At 39.1% G+C, this 17617-nt stretch overlaps 1 protein-coding gene across 9 annotated transcripts in view; it reads right to left on the minus strand.

Annotated features, from left to right (window-relative positions):
• CHL1 (cell adhesion molecule L1 like) overlaps positions 1-17617 on the minus strand; it is a 139710-nt gene that overhangs the window by 36279 nt on the left and 85814 nt on the right. For 8 of the 9 annotated variants that reach the window (XM_054076721.1, XM_054076718.1, XM_054076724.1 and 5 more), the window contains 5 exons: positions 11338-11460; positions 10065-10235; positions 8205-8252; positions 6126-6246; positions 2877-3061 (listed from right to left, as the gene is read on the minus strand). In XM_054076721.1, coding sequence (XP_053932696.1) covers positions 2877-3061; positions 6126-6246; positions 8205-8252; positions 10065-10235; positions 11338-11460 — 648 coding nt within the window. The remainder of the gene's footprint in view (positions 1-2876; positions 3062-6125; positions 6247-8204; positions 8253-10064; positions 10236-11337; positions 11461-17617) is intronic. The other variant, XM_054076722.1, reaches the window with a different exon arrangement.

The raw sequence follows: 17617 nt of genomic DNA on the forward strand, positions 1-17617 counted from the left end.
TAATCATTATATTGTAATGATTATTTCTATTAAACACATTCTAGGAGCCTCAGTCGAGATCAAGGTACCATTAGATCAGATGGTGTGATAGTGACAAGATTTTGATGATGTAGGTGTATTTTTTTATTTGGCTTTGGGGATTACATACAATAACCAAATAAACAAACATTTGAAGATAAGACAATTTGTAGGCTTGCTTTGCCTCTTTTTTTAATAATCTTTCCCATTCTAATAACAACAATGGGGGTTTTGGGCTTGTTCCAATGTTCCAGGCTACATCTTTCCTTGCAAAGAGAGATTAAAATGCTCAAACAGTCAAGCAATTTACTTAGCTGAATATTTTCATGTGCTTGGTAATAATTGCCTGAATCTTTGCCCTCAGAGTACTGTAGGATTAGTAAGTGGGCTGCATGCAAATATCATTAATTAAAACTGTTATTTAGAAGGCTAGAATATTGGTTTGAGATCTTCAAATACCAGAAAGAACAGAAAATGTGACATAGTGCGGAAATTATAGCAATATCCTGATTTATACACCACCACTAGATTGAGAATTGTTGGTGGTTAATAACTGAGGTAATTTTTCTTCCATGTTTTATTTTCTTCTCCCCGCATGCTTCCTTTGAGAAGAGTCTGTCAGGTGCGAAGATGCCCTAAGTCAGCATAACCTCCATGAAACCAACTGAAATTAATGCTCACTTCCACCGCCTCAAGATCTGCCCTTGAGTGTGCACATAGGAGCTGCTGCAAGAATGATGAACAAGCCCATCTCTGATTAATGGTAGTGACATTTTTCCAGTTAGAAATTCTAGAAGAAGATGGTGTTTGGGCTCAATTTTATCTTGATATCCTGCATGTGAGGAGACTTCCAATAGGAAGAATCCCTGCTAGTGACAGCGGCCAACATTAGTTACACAAATGGAAAATGAAATTAATAGCAATTGCAAAAGCATTTTTTTTTACATGGCAGTGGCTAGAGGAAGATTATTGTTTTTTTTTTAACTTTTAAAATAGTAGTTGTTTGTTAAAGGGCAAGAACAAGTATTTGCCGGAAAGCTTTCCTCCCTCCAGAGACTGGTGGAGAAGAGGGTCTATATTCTGAGCTGCTTAATTAATGTTATTTCTCTGGCATTATAGTTTTTGCAGCTCCTGCAATTTCTTTGAAGGATTCAGTTTTTACAACCGAGAAAATCATAGCCAGATTGTTAAAATATTCAGCTACAGCAGAGATGCTCCAAACCATCTGGAATGATTTCTAGGAGTCAGCACTTCCCCTCCACTGCAGCTGAAAACTTGCCATGCCCTGGTATCCCCCTCTGCCAAACTTCCAGGAAGGGAAAGAAGACTGTAAGACCCAAGGTTGTGTCAACTGAATGGAGATGATTCATCACATACTGGGAGAAACAGCTTTTCCTCAGTTGATGAGTAAATACAGAGTAGGTAGTTGAAAGTGCCTTTCCTCCTGTCAGGACTCCTTGTGACCATGGAATGAGAAGCAGCACAGATTAAAATCAAGCAGTTGGCAGACTGACAGTTTAATACTGCCCGTGATTTTTTTATTTTTTTTAAACTCTGCAGCGCAGAGGCTACAACGTTTTTCATCAGTAAAATGTTTTCAGCAAGTTTTTCAGCTGTGCTTCAGGATTCTCACGCTGCAGCTCTTTATGGGCAGCACTGGTGAAGGAGGAGCAGTGGCAGTGATACTTCTGCAGGTCTCACTTTTATCTGCTAAGTCTCACTGGAGCTCTGCTTTGCTCCTGGAAAAGGGCATTTACACCTATATGTCATGTGAACGGTTCACACCTTCAGGATTAGGGAATAGGAAAAGAGAGAAAGGAAGGTGGAGGAGCAGCAGGCACCATGAGCCTCTACACGTACTCTGCAAGATACTTAGCTGTTATAAAGGTATCTTGGCTGGCTTCGTTAATCTGCCCTCTTCTAGCAGCAACATAAATAAATGATGACCAAATGGATGCACAAACGTACTAGGTTCTCCATTTTGCTAGCCCAGCACAAGCAGCCGGCACTCACTCTGTTCAGCCAGCAGACCTGTGTGCATGCTAATTGCTAATGCCCGGGGATATACTACCCTACACGCAAGTATATCTATGACATGCACAAGTGTATCCCTAAAACTATAAATGCTGCTAATATAGCATTTGTCATCTTACCAAGCATGAAGGCTAGGGTGGGAATGGGCCTTGGACACTCAGTAGGATGACAAGAAGGGCCATATTTCATTAGTCAAGAGTAATTTTTTTCTTTTAGTTTGTTTCATATCGTTTATGATAATTTTCAGAAGCTATAGAAACATAAACCCAACTCTCTCCTCAGGTTGTCCCTATGCAAGTGAGGGAGCACGTGAAGGAGGAAAAGAGATGATAATGTATATGATTACTGTGTTTTTACAATCCTCCCTAGGCATTAATTTTTGGTGGAAGCCAAAGAAAGGAAATTGAACTAAACGTACATCTGATCTGGCCCAGTATAGCCATTTTCACATATTCTAAGAGCAAGTAGAATAATTAGATCTTTTAGTTTGACTTTCATACTAATATAAGACATTTCATCAATATCTCTGCTTGACTAACTCACATCTTTATATATTGGATCTGCTCACGTATCTGTACTTCTGCTCACCACTTTGTAAAGCCTTCATTGTGCAGGAAAAAATGCATTCTTTCTTTAAAAAAATAAAAAATACTACTTTCTCCAAGCTTCCTAAAACCATAAGGCAGGTCCTTGGCTAGCATAAATTGGTAGAGTTGGATGGATTTATGCATTACACAAAGTGATGTTAACAGAGGTCCCTATTCACTTCCCTTTGACCACTTTTCTGCTCAAAATCATAAAGCTTAGTAAAATACACTCAGCACCTTCCACGTGAACATGGAACTCATGCTTCGCTCTGCCCATGAGGTTGCTTGCTGTGCACTGGTATGTTCCTTCATCAGCTGCAGTCACTTGATCTATCTTCAGTACCTTCCCAAAATTTTCTGTTTCCGGTTCGTCTTTGGGCAAATTTCCAGTGACTTTGACCCAGCTTAGATGAGGAGTTGGGCTATTAGCAAAGAAACAAAAAAAAAAGGAAGATTTTGAGTTGAATATTAGGCTGCTGTAATGCTTCGTGTTAGCAGAGCTGCCAGACTTCATGCAAGATGACATTTTCTGCCTTTTGAGCCCTTTTAAAATACTGGCCCTATACTAAGAGTTATGGCATAGAATACAACCAGTCTATACTGCTTCTTGATTTGAAAGATCGCCACGAACAAATCCTTCACAGCCAACACCGGGCCGCGGCACAAGGCTGCATTCCTTGTAAGTGTATTGGCATGGACTGTGGGAGAGGGAAGGGAGCTCATTTCATCCTACTCCAAAAGGGCATTTGAGGACAGACAAGGAGGTAAAGTCTTCATTACAGTGACTTCATTTGGTGCCCTGCCCAGTTAGAAAGGTGGCCAACCATTAGAGAGGGTTGAAAATGGTTCTTATGTTTTTAGAAAGCAAACGTCAGTGACACAGAAATACGGGACAGACTGTTGTCTGCACATTCCCAGCTGGGCTTCGTGACCCCGACATCGTACACGACACACATACACAGTGTCATATCTGCTTACTCTTGTGTCCATCTGTTATTGTGGCAAAATGCCCGGGCACAAGCTACTCAAAGCCTCAGGTACCAAGAAATTGTGGTTTTCCATGAGTAGTGAGTACAACTGTGCAAATATCCCATTATTTACTACAAGATTCCTTGTCCTGCTCTTGTACCAAAGTCAGACATTGTGTTGCCTTGATGTTGTATTGAGGCAAAGCCCTCCTGACACTCTCATTACTCAGAATATAAGTCTTCAAAAGTGACAGACTGGAAATGTACTTAATTCCTTATTTTGCAGTTGGCTGCCCCTGATCTTCGTTACTTGAAATCTGGCTCAGTCTATCTGCTTCCATGATTTGTGGACATTTGGCGGGATAGATTGGCAGAGATATAGGCAAAGCTGATCATTTTTCTGCTGAAAATGGGAATTTTAACAAATAAAAATACCATTTCATTTTCATCTAAATGTTGGGGGTTTTTTTAAGGGTTTCAGTGAAAAAATGTTTGGTGATCAAACCAGAAGTACTTTGTCTTCTTTCAGAAGTGAATTATTAAAAAAAAATAACCTTTTTGTCTGAAAAATTGGTTTTAAAAATTTCCTTGGAAAATTGAGTGAAACAAAAATATTTATTTTTTGTTTGTTTTACTTTTTCCTAAATAAACAGTATCCTTTTTTTGCTTTCTCTTCTTGTACATGAAATTAATTCTTGCACATGAAAATTCATATTTGTGCATTTCCAAAGTGATTTTCCTAATAAGTTCCTTGAAAACACTATAAACTCATAGCTGTGGACTTCTGTGGAGGTTTGTGGGCTTGCAAATTAGCTTGATGGGTAGTGAATTAGACAAGGAAGCATTGCAACAGGGGACTGAAACTCACTGCAGATACTTGAAGTGAATCCAACAGAGACAAGTAATTCACCTTCTCTCAGAAATGGCAACCCACTGCAGAGGCATAATCTTGCCAGCTCAAATGAGCAATGCCCTTTAAAGTCCACACAGAATACCCTACACATGTTTGTTCAGTGTTCAGGAAGATAAATATCCTGATTTTGGAATTTTGTAGAGGGGATATAATTGCACAGCCTTTAATATGACTTTTCTATTTGCTAACCACAGTCTGCATTCATAGAACTGCAGCTCTACCATACAGCATGAGAAGACGATGATTTAAGTCCCCATTCAACAAAAACCTCTATCACAAATAAACCAGAAGCGACTGTGCTTTCATTGCAGGTTTAGTGGTTGGAGAGATTTTTTCGCTTTACTTATTTCTCTGGCAGCAACTCTTCTGGGGCAGATTATTGCATCTACAAGTACACAGTAAAAATTGAAAAACAAGACAGGGGAAAGAGGAGCTGATATCTGTCTCAGTTACTGCAGTAGGAACAAGGTCTGAAAGAGGTATCACAGCTTCACTGTAAGGACCGCGCTTAACATTTATTTAGCCATTCCCTTTCCTTACTTACCTTTGTTTTGTTCTATGTTATTTGCAATAACGAACAAAATTGTCCTGATATCCCATCACAGACGATCTACGTTAACCCTATGTTGTTTCAGTGAGCATCTTCTCACTGAGAAATTCTGCCATGCTTAATACAGCCAGATCCACGACAAGAGCTTCCATAGTGCTTCTACATAAATTCTAACAGCAATAAGAAGCTTGAGACATCCATACAGCACAAAGCACCAGAGGTGAGCACAGGAATGGGCTCAAGCAAAAAACACAGGACTGGAAATAAATCTGAAGTTAGCCCAACACTGTTAGTTTTTGCAGGAGCAAACCAGTATGTCTGAACCCAGTTCACTGCATTTTTACACAGTTCTGGACTTTGTTCCTCAGCATACTGCCATCTGTGAATACATAATGGAAGGAACATCCTTTGTACGGTAATTCTGGATGCTGGCGAATGGATCACAGAAAGCAGCCAGGTTGACGCATGCTCCCCAGCCAGCACCTCTCACGCAGCTGGGCCAGGACGACCACCGGTTTCACTCAGTGGGGCATTTCCTTAATAGGTGTCTTGTATCGCATCACTGAAGTACTTTACTTTTAAAACCTGAGATCTGACACCTATAAAACTGCTGAATTACATTTGAGCATTGAACCAAAACCTGAACTGGCAAAACCAGAAAAGAAACGTTACAGGTTGTGAGGCAAAATAGAGAAGTTGAATTCTGATATTCTTTAGTTTCTCAACATCTCAAAAAGGGTACTACTGAAAAGAAGTTCCATAAAAGTTTTTTTAACAGTAAAGAAAAAAAAAATCAATACTTACCACAATATAATCTTTATTACTTGTTTATAAGCTACAACAAAAAAAAATACACGAATGCTGCATGCTAGCTCTGTACTGCTTTAAAAGGAGCACACGCTCTTTAGAAAAACTCTGCACAGAGGTTCAATTTAAAAATGTTTGGGCAAGTAGGTATATTCCTTTGTAGTTGTATAATTTTTAATATAGCTTTTTCTTCCCTCAATTCTACTTCAACAGATGATTAAGTTTGTACAGTATCGTGCATTACTCACAGCCCTTCAGCAATACATTCGAGTAGCAGGACACCTCCCTTGATGACAGTGACTGATGAGCTACTGCCAGCAGATTCAGGAGGGATCAGCAGTTTGGGTTTTCTTTCCTTGATAAAATTTGCTAAAAAATAAAATAAAATGAAATAAAAGTTAGATATGAAATTTTAAGAGTCTTTGCTTATCCTTCAATACTGTCACAAACATTACTTCTGTCAGGTTTCAGACATCGATTTGTAAATTTTCTTTTTTTTATTTGTATGCTTTGGGAGTAATTCAGGACTCTCCTATTTCTCATGATAACAGTCAGAAGACAGCTACAGTAATAACAACAGGCAGCAGTACTGGCAAAGCCCCTTTTCTTACAGTTCCATGTCATGGTAACCAGCCACTAACTTTTTCTATCATACACCTCAGCCAGTCTTGCTACACCGGTCTTCTCAGCTGCTGATCTGGTCTACACCATCTCAGCACCCTTCTTCTGTTTTGACTTGCAGTCATCTTTTAAATCTCAGATGAAAACCCATCTTTCCCGACTTGAATATCCCCTAGAATTGTCCTTCTTGCAACAATTATTAAATCTGCAGTAATGGAGATACAATTTGTAAGGAAGACTGTTAAAATAATAAAACAAGATTGACCTGCATTTGATTTCAACGGACCATTTGTTCCAGCCTGCCAAACAATGGTTTCATGATGAAATATGCATAGAGTTAAATGGCTATCCAGTTATCGCTATAATAACAATTAGCACAGTAATGAATAAGTCCCCAAATGGTACTAGTTCTTCAAAAATAGTCAGTTACGGATGATTTGGTAAAAGACCTCATGTATCTCTCTGAACCATTTTCTGATTTTTCTCCTCCCCTTGCTTTGTATCTCCACAAATCTGTCTCATGAGTGCTAAGAGGTGCAGCAAAACACTTCGGTGCCTCTGGCTACGCTCATACATTTTCCATCTGCCCTCTACCTTCTACTGCCAAAGGCAGGCAGTCCCCCTTCCTGAGCAGCAACAGGACTTCAAACAAGGGAAAAATCAGTTTTTTAATGTCTGCCACTCTGCTCAAACCCTGCTTGTTCTTCTCACAATGCTGAGCCTCTGTGGGCCAAGGCAGGAGGACTCATCAGTTGTCCAACATAAAACACTCAAGGAGAATCCTCTTTTCAAGAACCTCAGTGCTCGTCCAGCAAAATAAGGTCTTTCAGGACTTTCAAATCAGGCATTTCAAAAAATGCAGACTCTCCAAAGTAATTTAACCAAATAAATCAGAGCCAAGAGCTACATACGAAACCTAAGGCTCTGATTTTTACATATTTTAAACAAAAACTAACTGGGTGGAGAATTGCAGGAATAGCTGCTAGCTGCCTTCTGACTTATCCGTATTGCCTGCATAAACCTAAGCAGAATATTTTTAGAATATTGCTCCACAAAGAGGGGTACACAGATTGAGGGAAGATGTGAATCCCCAGGATAAGAAGCGCCTTGTTGTCATGCCTACCTGTGATGAATATCAGACAGGGCAATATACAAAAAAATGAGAACCATCACCAATCTACAGTGAAGTATAGCTGCAGATGGGGACAATTAACACAGAACACCTATAGCTCTGTAAACCCACACCTTAAGCTCACCCTGGAGTAATAGAATCCCAGAGTGACCCTTTAGACACAAATTCATGGTTTTAAATTGCTGGTACCTAACACCAGCGTCTTCTTAACTGCCAGAAGGAGATTCGAAACATCCAGCCCTGGCCCCTGCTACGAACCAATAACACGAGAAATCCAGGATTTCAGGAGAAATCCAGAAATCCTTACACAAGGAAGGAACATTTACATTCTAAAATGTAAATGTTCCTTCCTTGTATAAGAAAACTACCTCTTAGTTAAAAACTCTTCAGATTTCTGTCAAAAACTACAAGATGAGCAAATTGTACTCCATGGACCACTTAAATCCATGCCATTGTAATAAAATGGCTTTTATGACATTATTTTTTTTCCTTTTCCTGAGCAGCAGCTCACATTTCATTTCAGCTCAGGTAGATTCTCATTTTAAAGGCTAAATAACAGATGCATTCAACTCACCCTTAGTAACCGCAGCTTTAGGTGAGCCTGAGTCATTAGCATGCTTAACTGAAATAAATAAAAGTGACAACCAAACACAAACATGCATAGTTGATAGAGAATCCAAAGAAAGAATAAATCAACAAAAACATGCTCCCCCCCGCCCCAGTTTCTTCTGTGAAAGAAAGAAACAAGCAAAAATAAAAAGTAAATCAACAGATGAACAACAAATTTCTGAAAATACAAAAAAAAAAATATATTCAAACATATGCATTATTCTGCAAAATACTTCATGGGTGATATAAGCATGATTTCATCCTAGTTAGCTAGTATGACAAAAAAAAAAAGAAAAAAGGAAAAAAAAAAGATCACTAAGCCTTAAGTATCCACTACAAAGAAATCTTATAAAATTCATCCAGTCTCTTCTGTCTTATTGCTTAACTTGCTTCCATGAACTTTTTTTTAATATAGTCCCTCAATAGGGACCTGGCACAGAGTGGAATGGGCAGTGGCAAGCTGAGTTTTGAAAAAATTAAGTACATTTTTGCCTGCACCCAGTCTTGTGGCTTCAGTGGCAATGCACATGAAGTGTTTTGCTGGGCCATTGCCAGGGCTACCACCAACCCTACAATCAAACCTTTCCTCATTTCTCTGTAATCAGTGCATTCATGTGTGTGGGACTGGACCCACTAGAAAACCTACGGTGATCAACATTTCATTTTGATATTTTTCTCACAATTATTATCCCAAGATATCGTTTTAGCAAGTATTAAGATATACAAACCCACTACTAATCCTTTATCTTTTTTATCCCAACATGAAAACTCTCAAAATCATATAGTAAATATTAGGCTTTCATTCATGAAGAAAAATCTCCTTGGCTTTCTTGTCTGCATAAGCCTAAAAGGTCAGAAGTATTAGTGAAACTTTAGGCTGATATTAAGGGCAAAGGCAACCACAGCAAGAGGCACAAGAAATTATTACAGCAAAAAGAGATCCAAGCAAAGCAGGATAGATTTCCAGCTGGTACAAGCCACCTTAGTTCCACCAGCTTCTGATGGGTTTTGCTGGTTTAACCCAGCTGAGAGCGTGCCCTACGAGGCTGATTTTTTGCTTGGGTATTTGTATTTTTTCCTCTAACAGTGATACCTGCACAACCCACACATTCAGCAGCTTTACATAGTTTGAATTAGAGGTTAAAAATCAGCAGTTTGGTACAGCAGTGGGTAGGCATACACACAAACAAATGTACACGTACGATGATGGGACAGCAAGCTTCACGTGCACCAGCGAGGCTCGGGGGCAGGAGCAGTACCTGCAACTAGCTTTTGTATAAGGCCCTTGGAGCCTACAGGAATACGGAGACGTTTAAATAATTAAATAAAATGTGGTGTTCCCTACTCAACATTTTATTAAGGAATTTCAATTCCTTAATAAAATGTTGCTACTGATGCTCAAGGCAGCCTGCAAAGACCTGGAAAGCACCGTCCTTCCCAAATGCATTGCTGCACCTGGACCAAACCAGACCTACACCCAGGGAGGTGGCCATATAAAGTCCTCAGTCCCATCCAGCGGTGACCTGCTGGACTGCAAGAGAAGCAGATTCCCCTAATGCATGATTGGCTTTCACTGAAGGGAGAACAGGAGGAAGAATGGAGCACTTTGGGAGCCTGACAGCTGCATAAAGCTTTCATCAGTTGAATTTAGCCCTTAGAGTAAGGTTAATAATGCAGAAATAAGTACAGTAACATGCATTTTTTTTTTCTTTCTCAGAGAGAATCGCATCAGAGACGCAGGGCACATATCAGCAATCATTGATGCCTTGGGAGTTAAAAAAGAAAAAACAATAGAAAACAAGAAAATACTCATCCATGGACTTACAACGGGAAACCTTCAGCGTCATTGGCATTTTCTGTACAATTGTCCTCAGTCTTGGAAATGCTGCAAAGCAACAATAATCACTTCGACTGTCATTTTCTTCCACGTTCGCAAAGTAGAGATCTCCCTTCAGGCTCATGGAGACCCTTTCATCTTGCGGAATGTGCTGCAAATCTAGTAGGAAAAAATAATTATGATATGGTAACGATACTGAGCTGTTTCACCAATATGACTACTAATGCTCTCCTGTCGCGTGTTTGCTTCCAGATACAGGATATAACTTTGATGTGAAAGAGGCAGAAGATCCAGCATAACCAATGGGTTATTTATCAATATTCAACATACAGTTCATAATAAATATTATATATTAAAACAACATAGTTATATATACCCAATACATGAAAAATAATTGACAATGAAAAATTGATAATAAAACAATACTCAGTAGAAAGTTACTGCTCAAGTCAAAGGAAATTTCCAGTACCTCTTTCTCATACAAAGGTCTGTGAAGATCATATAGAGGTCACCATTTATAGATGAACCTCACAGCCAGTCTCCCAAGGACTTTGCTCTACTGGAACTACAGATTACAGCAGAGGAGTGTTAGTATGAACTGAGGTTGTTGTACTGTCTCATCGTTGATCCAGCCAAATGTAGGTCTGCGCTAAATATATATGCCAGGGGTAGAGAGGCTGCCTTATAAAATCAGAGGTTTAATCTAGCACCCTGTCTCTGCAAGTACTTGGTCAGCATCAGAAACAAACCCTTCATGTCATGGAGTCAATCCAAGTTACGTTGTTTGCTAAGAGCCAGAAAATCCCGCAGAACACAAATGCTGAAGAATAATGTGACAGAAACCCACAAGGAGCTAATTATACATACCTGAGAATTTTTTTTTTTTAGTATCATAAATCAATCATTTGTTTATGAGAAGAGGAAAATAGTAATGATAGAAATGATATATTGATATATTTTATCCTCCCTATTGTAAATGCAGTAGTGCTCATTACTGGTAGACTCATTTACGGGTATGCAAGCTTTCTGATATCTCATATTTAATAACATGTTGTGTCAATGCACTCTGTAATTTAACTTTGCTATGTAAAAACATATCTCCATTCTCCATTTTTCAATTTTGTTTTTCAATATCCAGATCTTTTTCCTAAGCACTTGCACAATTACCATTCTCATCAATTATGAATCTGTAATGAAACTGCTCTGGAAGACAAATGTTTTGAGTCTCTTCATATTAACTGTGTACAAATTGTTTACTTACCAATATTCATCCAGTAGATATGCAAAGGTGGGATGCCTTTTGGAGGGTTACAGTGCAAAATCACAGAATCACCATGCTCCACATCAAGGGGCTCAATTTTTTCTTTGGGGAATTTTGGTACACCTGTACAGAAGCAAAGAAGTTCCTCTTTTACTATTATCTTTTGAAATGTTGCCTTTTGCTTCCTTCTTAACACAGTTCTTGGCAAAATATTTACTTTAGCATCATCCTTTACATCTTCTACCACTACTTTCTACTATTATTTACAAAGCAACACAGAATAACAAAGCATTTTACTAAAAGTAAGAAATCTCAGCTAGCATTCCTCATTCATAACATGCACACACTGTAATATTGAAAGCCAGGCGACTGAATGGTGATATTTAAAACTTGTCTGTGATGTTCATGACCTTTGCTTGGAGTTATTTTAATGTATTTATTTTGAAACACTTTCCGTAGCTCTTTCCTTTGTACTGTCTGGAAGCGACAACTCAAAGCCACACAGAATTGAAGCCTGAGCCTAAGATCAGCATAGAGGACTGAGCACTCATGGGTCCCAAGCTGTTCCACAGAGATAAGAAACCAGACTCAGAATGCAGTATATTCTGGAAAGTCCTGACTAAAAAGTAGTTTTCAAGAAGTCACTGCAAGTCAATGCAGGATAGACATCAGACAGCTATTCTGCCTTGTGCTTGGGGTTGTCCTGGTTCTTATCCATCTGCAGAGTCAGATGAAGCAGAAGACTAGTTTAAAGACTCTATTGCCACCTCATCCTCTCTGGTGTAAAAACCTTCGCTGTGCAGACCCACAGACCTTCCAGCAAGCTTGTCCTTCGGGATGCAGAGAAGGATTTGCACAAAAGGATACACAGGGACACACAAGGGCTACAATAGTTGGGCTTAAAGATAGGTTAAATAATTAATGGATCAAGGACTTGCTTAATCACCCAGAGCATCGGCACTGATGTCAGACTGTTCAAAGCCTGAAGCATTCCTAGCAAACCTGGGTATCCTGGCCAGTCTCAGCAGCCCAAAATGCAACTGTATCTCATCTAAGCAGAGACGAAGCAGAGCTGGGCTGGAGCCCACATCAAACCAAGCACCAGGAGACTGCACCTCAGAGATTACTGAAAAGGAATTAATGTGCAAAATATAACCACTCCTTAAACAAATTTAGCCAAGACAGTTTCAGGGTAGATGTTGGTTCCGCTTTCAGTCTACGCAAGTTCAAACTAGCAAAAGTTTCAGTTTAAGCAACTGCATTAAACAGAGAAATTAAATGCAATTAAACAGCAAAGGAATGAAAGCACCCTGGCTGTACAGAATCAAACTGGCAGAAATATTGCCATCCCAGTGTTCAAGTCATGACAGGGAACTCTGATAGCAAACAAAAAAATTCAAAATATCGGTGGTCCAGCAGCTCTGCAGGATAGCTGCAGTGTCACAACACAAAAGACAAACTGAAGGAGGGCAAGAAATTCAGGGCAAGGACTCTGAGGAGACTTTATACGTTGTTGGATTAGTAAACATAAAAAGAATTAATCACTGTAATGCTGATTGCCTGAATGCAGGTTGTGCAAAGATTTTATCTCCAGGAGGATTATTAATACATTATGAATTCTTAGGAGAGGCAAAACGGAGTTAATGAGCATTACTCACTCTGTAAGTGAAATTTCAGATAACAAAGGGAACTATATATTCAAATCTAGCACGTTCAATAACCTATAGTCTTCAATCCTTGGAAAATACATCTGCTGACTTCTGGAGAGGTGGAACATTTTCCAGCAGGACAAAGCTGATTTGTTGACCTATTCCCAAAAGCACACCACTCTCAACAAAACATTAAGACAGGTGGATCAGGTGAAGGATAAAGGATTTCTGACTAAGACAACCAAAGAGACCAGCAAATAGACTAATAGGGCGATCACTCATCTAGGACACTGCAAACTCTTGTTAAACCTACTTTGTGCTTCATCTGGCACAACTGAATCCGGATGTCCAGCACCCGAGTTGGGTGCCATAACCACTGCTCTTCTCAGTAAATTTCTGTAGCAAATAATTACAGAATTATACCGAAATACAGTAAGTCCCTCCCAGAAGACAGTGAAAAATCACGATCTTGGTGTCATAAACTGGCAGTGCAGACATTTATCTCCAGCGTGTGGCCCAGAGGTCTGCCTCTGGACTACACCAGGGGAAGCAGCAACTTGAACCCAAACATTCTCCACCTCAAAAAAGTACTTGAACCACAGGTGGTCAAGGCTTCTGGGTTCTTCCATGCTGTTTTGTTTCACTAAGTTCACCGTGAAAACCATTGAAATAACTTTTATTTTTTTCCCTCAGTGCATAACTTTGAGTGTCTTGAACCCCTGAAGCTTTGCAAGAGAGGAAAACTCAACTTTCATGATAAATTCCTGAGCTAAACCTTCTGACAAGCACATTTTCTTGCTGGGGCCCCTTCAGTCTCAAGAACTAGAAAAATAACTGCTCCTAAACTCTGCAGAAGTAGATTTATTAAAACCAAGAAGCTACTCTCACATTAGACTTTGCCTCTTGCGCATTCGTTTTCAGTATGTATACATAGGCTTTTTTTTTCTTTTTCTTCTTCTTTTTGCAGCGTTCCTGTTTTAACTAACAGATATTCCAGAATCAATCACTACTGCTTTGTGGCTGATCACAGAAACTATCACAGCTGAACTAAGCTCAAAAGTATTATGCAAGATTAATTGTGTCATAAAAGTGTTTAATACCATATGCAGTTATCAATGCAGCACACGGACACCGTAAAATTTACAACCCATTGATCTCTTTGCAGTGATACCATTAAAACTGTCATGTCAATCTTTCATGTAATTTCCTGCACACAGATATAATGAGAGGGGACAGAGAATCGAGCACAGCTCCAAGTGCTACCTCTCACACTTCCATAACACTGGGGAGAACAACATTATTTAACGACTCTGAGACAGACCTGCTGAAGCGCCAGAGGGATGGCCCTCACAACACAAGTGATCAAGTGGCATATATGAAACAGCCATAGGGAAGATGAAATACTGTACACCTGACTTCTGTTAGAGTCATCTTCTAAAAGCCCACTGTAACATATAAAGCTCTCAAAACAGTCTTGGGAAGAGCTTTGCTGCCCAATAATTATTTCCGGACAGGGCTGTACTGTGAATGCTGTACAGCGCTCAAACCCCAGAAACATAGTGTTTTGACAAATGTGTAAACCATGGAAGTGGAAGATTATCAGTTTCCAGAGTAATCTGTGTAAGAAACCAGGCTCTGTTTAATCCCTGGGGTGACTCAAAGTTTAATGACTAAACTTTACTAGCGATTAAGTTGAAATACCACTGGAAAATTAGGTTGGTTTACAGAAATTTCAGAAAGGAGGCTGGGTCACTCCCTCCTACTTCTTATCTCTTCAGAAAGTGCAGTATCTCAACTAAAAGCAAATAAGAGGGAGATCAATGCAAGGTAATATAAAATCTAAACTTGATTTTAGCGGTACAGATTCACAAATGTAGCAAGCAGACTTAGGGTACTCCAATCCCCACCAAGATTACTTCAAACTTACTTAGGTACCTATGAGCGCACTTTCTCCTACAGCTTAGTTTTTATCACACAGCTGACTACAGTCTCTTCACACAACAGATATAACAGTATCGAGTATGGCAATGTACACCACTTTACATGAGAAGAGAGTCCATTCAATCTGATAGTTTACATGTTTCTTGGTGAAGTGCTGAGAAATTGAACTGAAGGAAAAGGATTTCTCCAGGTAACTGTAGAAGTCCTTCAGACCCCCGTGTCTTGTTTTTATGAGTAGCTGGTGTAAAATGGGAGACAACGCATTATGGTAAATCAGCAATTTGGGAAACTATTGTAGGAAAACATCACTATAAACCAAGATGCTGGTGGAGTTATGTCTGAGCTAGATTCTTAGCCTATATTCTTAGATAGATATTCTTAGATAGAATATCTTATCATAGATATTCTTAAGTTCTTCACAGAATCACAGGATTATGAATTTTAAAGGTCTTGAAAACGACCTTTAAAATCATCAAGTCCAACCATAAACCATGCAAATAAAGCTTTAGAGGGTGCAAGAGTAAGGGAAAGAGGAAATAGTCAAGAAACACCCATATCCTGGAAATTCCCAGCTCCTCAGACACTTTAATTAATAGCTGAGTGATTTGTTTTACAGATCTATATCCTACGCAGTGAACAGCCCAACGTATCAAAGAATCATAAATGTGAATTGCAGTCACCAAACAAATGAGTTGTATCAAATACAGCTTGGGCAGCTTCCAGTACACACCTCAGTGCACCAACTGCTATTCTGATCCATGTGGTATATGTAGTAGTTAAATCTGTAATTTTCATTGCAGCCTCTGAACTGTTTATGATATATGATCCTGCTTATTTATGGATTTTTTAACGGCTGCATTAAATTGAAAAAGTTAGGGAAGTCTGGCTGCCAGGAAGACTGTCAGCCCACTCACTCTCAAAGAAGCTTCTATGATGGAATCAGTGACTATCCTGTTTCATGTAAAATTTTACCATTCTTTCCAAAATGATAGTCACTGGCAATAGTTAGAATGATCACAATGATTCAGACAGCCAGAAAAGTTGTCAAAGGTTGACACTGGTTTAAGAGAAAGAGGTTTAGTTATTACTCCTATCACCTGCAAACCCTCCGTGAGTCACTCTTTTATTTTCTCTTCCATAAAGGCTATACTGAACCCCTCCACAATGTGTGTTATGGAGACCTCCTAATTTAGTATCACCTCAATATCTTCTAATTATTTCACAATATTCACATCTGGCAAATTTTACTTTCTTTGGGAATTCTTGAACTAATATAAGTGGTATAGCATAGCCTGCTGCTGGACAATTTTATGTTTAGGCTATGTTTCCATCCTCAGAGCTTCGGTCTTTTCAAGCAGCAGCTTCAGAAATACTGAGCATAAATGTTAAAGCAGTCTACCATAAAGAGTCTTTTACATTACAGTTAATTAAAGAAGTTCAGACTGTACTTGTTCCTCTGGCGTTGGGCCTACTCAGCAATTCAAGCAACAGATTCCCTGAATACAGGAGGAGGGTAGCTGAAGTCTGTGTTCTCATCATTGAAATTCATTTTCATGCTGCATGTACTTTGTACAATCTGGACTCGGTAAATGATGCAGACAGAGATCCTCAGACCCCATTCTTCCCCACACTCCTTAATGTCATCATATATAGGGGAGGTGTGGTATTTTCATTATGTAGGTGAGATTTAATGATCGTTTCTACTGACACTTCTACTGCTTTCCTGGAACGACTACTGTGAGTAAACAGTCTTTTGTTCCCCTTTTCATGCTTAACGTTGCAGACCCAGCATTGTACTTCTGCACTGTAAAAGTAATTTATGAAAAAAAGTGGCCTAGTCTGACTTGCTGGGTTTTTCTTCACTTCATTGGCATAGCGACTTGCCAAGCAGCTTACACCTTACTTGAATTGAGCTGGCAAAGCACTGCCACCTCTGCATCATTATCATGAATGCATGTACTGAGCTCACATGTACTAGTCTCTGCTTCAAAAATTGTGCGTGAATAGAAGTAATTTATCCCAAACTCTTCTGTGTCAGTGATTGCCTCATTTAGAGCGGATCTGTGCACCGGCAGCTCTATTTCACTTGAGCACAGTTGTAGACATTCCAGCACTTTAGAAAATCAAACATGTCTTCTATTACTTTCTGAATCCTGATTTAATTTGCAGCATCTACATTGCACCATTAAATGAAAGAATTGACGGCAGAAGATTATGAATAAAAGTAAATGTGCCTTAAAAGTTGTGGGAGTTGTTTAAATCCCTCTAATGTATTATCTGTACCATTTATTTGTTTTTGGAATTTAGGAATTTATTAGCACTAAAATTCCTCTTGCATTTGGTAACAACCTGTTTGTAACTTTTCTATTCATTTGTTGCTGAGTACCTCCAGTATATTTAATATCTACTCCAGCTAGTATAGACAATTTCTCATTAAAATAAAAAATTATCTGCTCTGAGTACAGATTTAATAATTCAAGACACAGACAGCAACTTGTTCTTGTTTTCCATCTTTAAGCATCTTTTTTAGTTCAGTACTAAACTGAGTACCACAATAGTCTGCTGCTGGGGGTGACACACCTCCATTGGAACATGACATTGACATCTTGAACTCATCTGAAAAATAACGAGTCTGAGACACTTTACTTAAGAGAAGTTGTACTAACCTCACTGCCCTGGCCAGACTCCAA

The sequence above is a fragment of the Cuculus canorus genome, chromosome 11 (assembly GCF_017976375.1).
Source record: "Cuculus canorus isolate bCucCan1 chromosome 11, bCucCan1.pri, whole genome shotgun sequence".
Classification (NCBI taxonomy): Eukaryota; Metazoa; Chordata; class Aves; order Cuculiformes; family Cuculidae; genus Cuculus; species Cuculus canorus.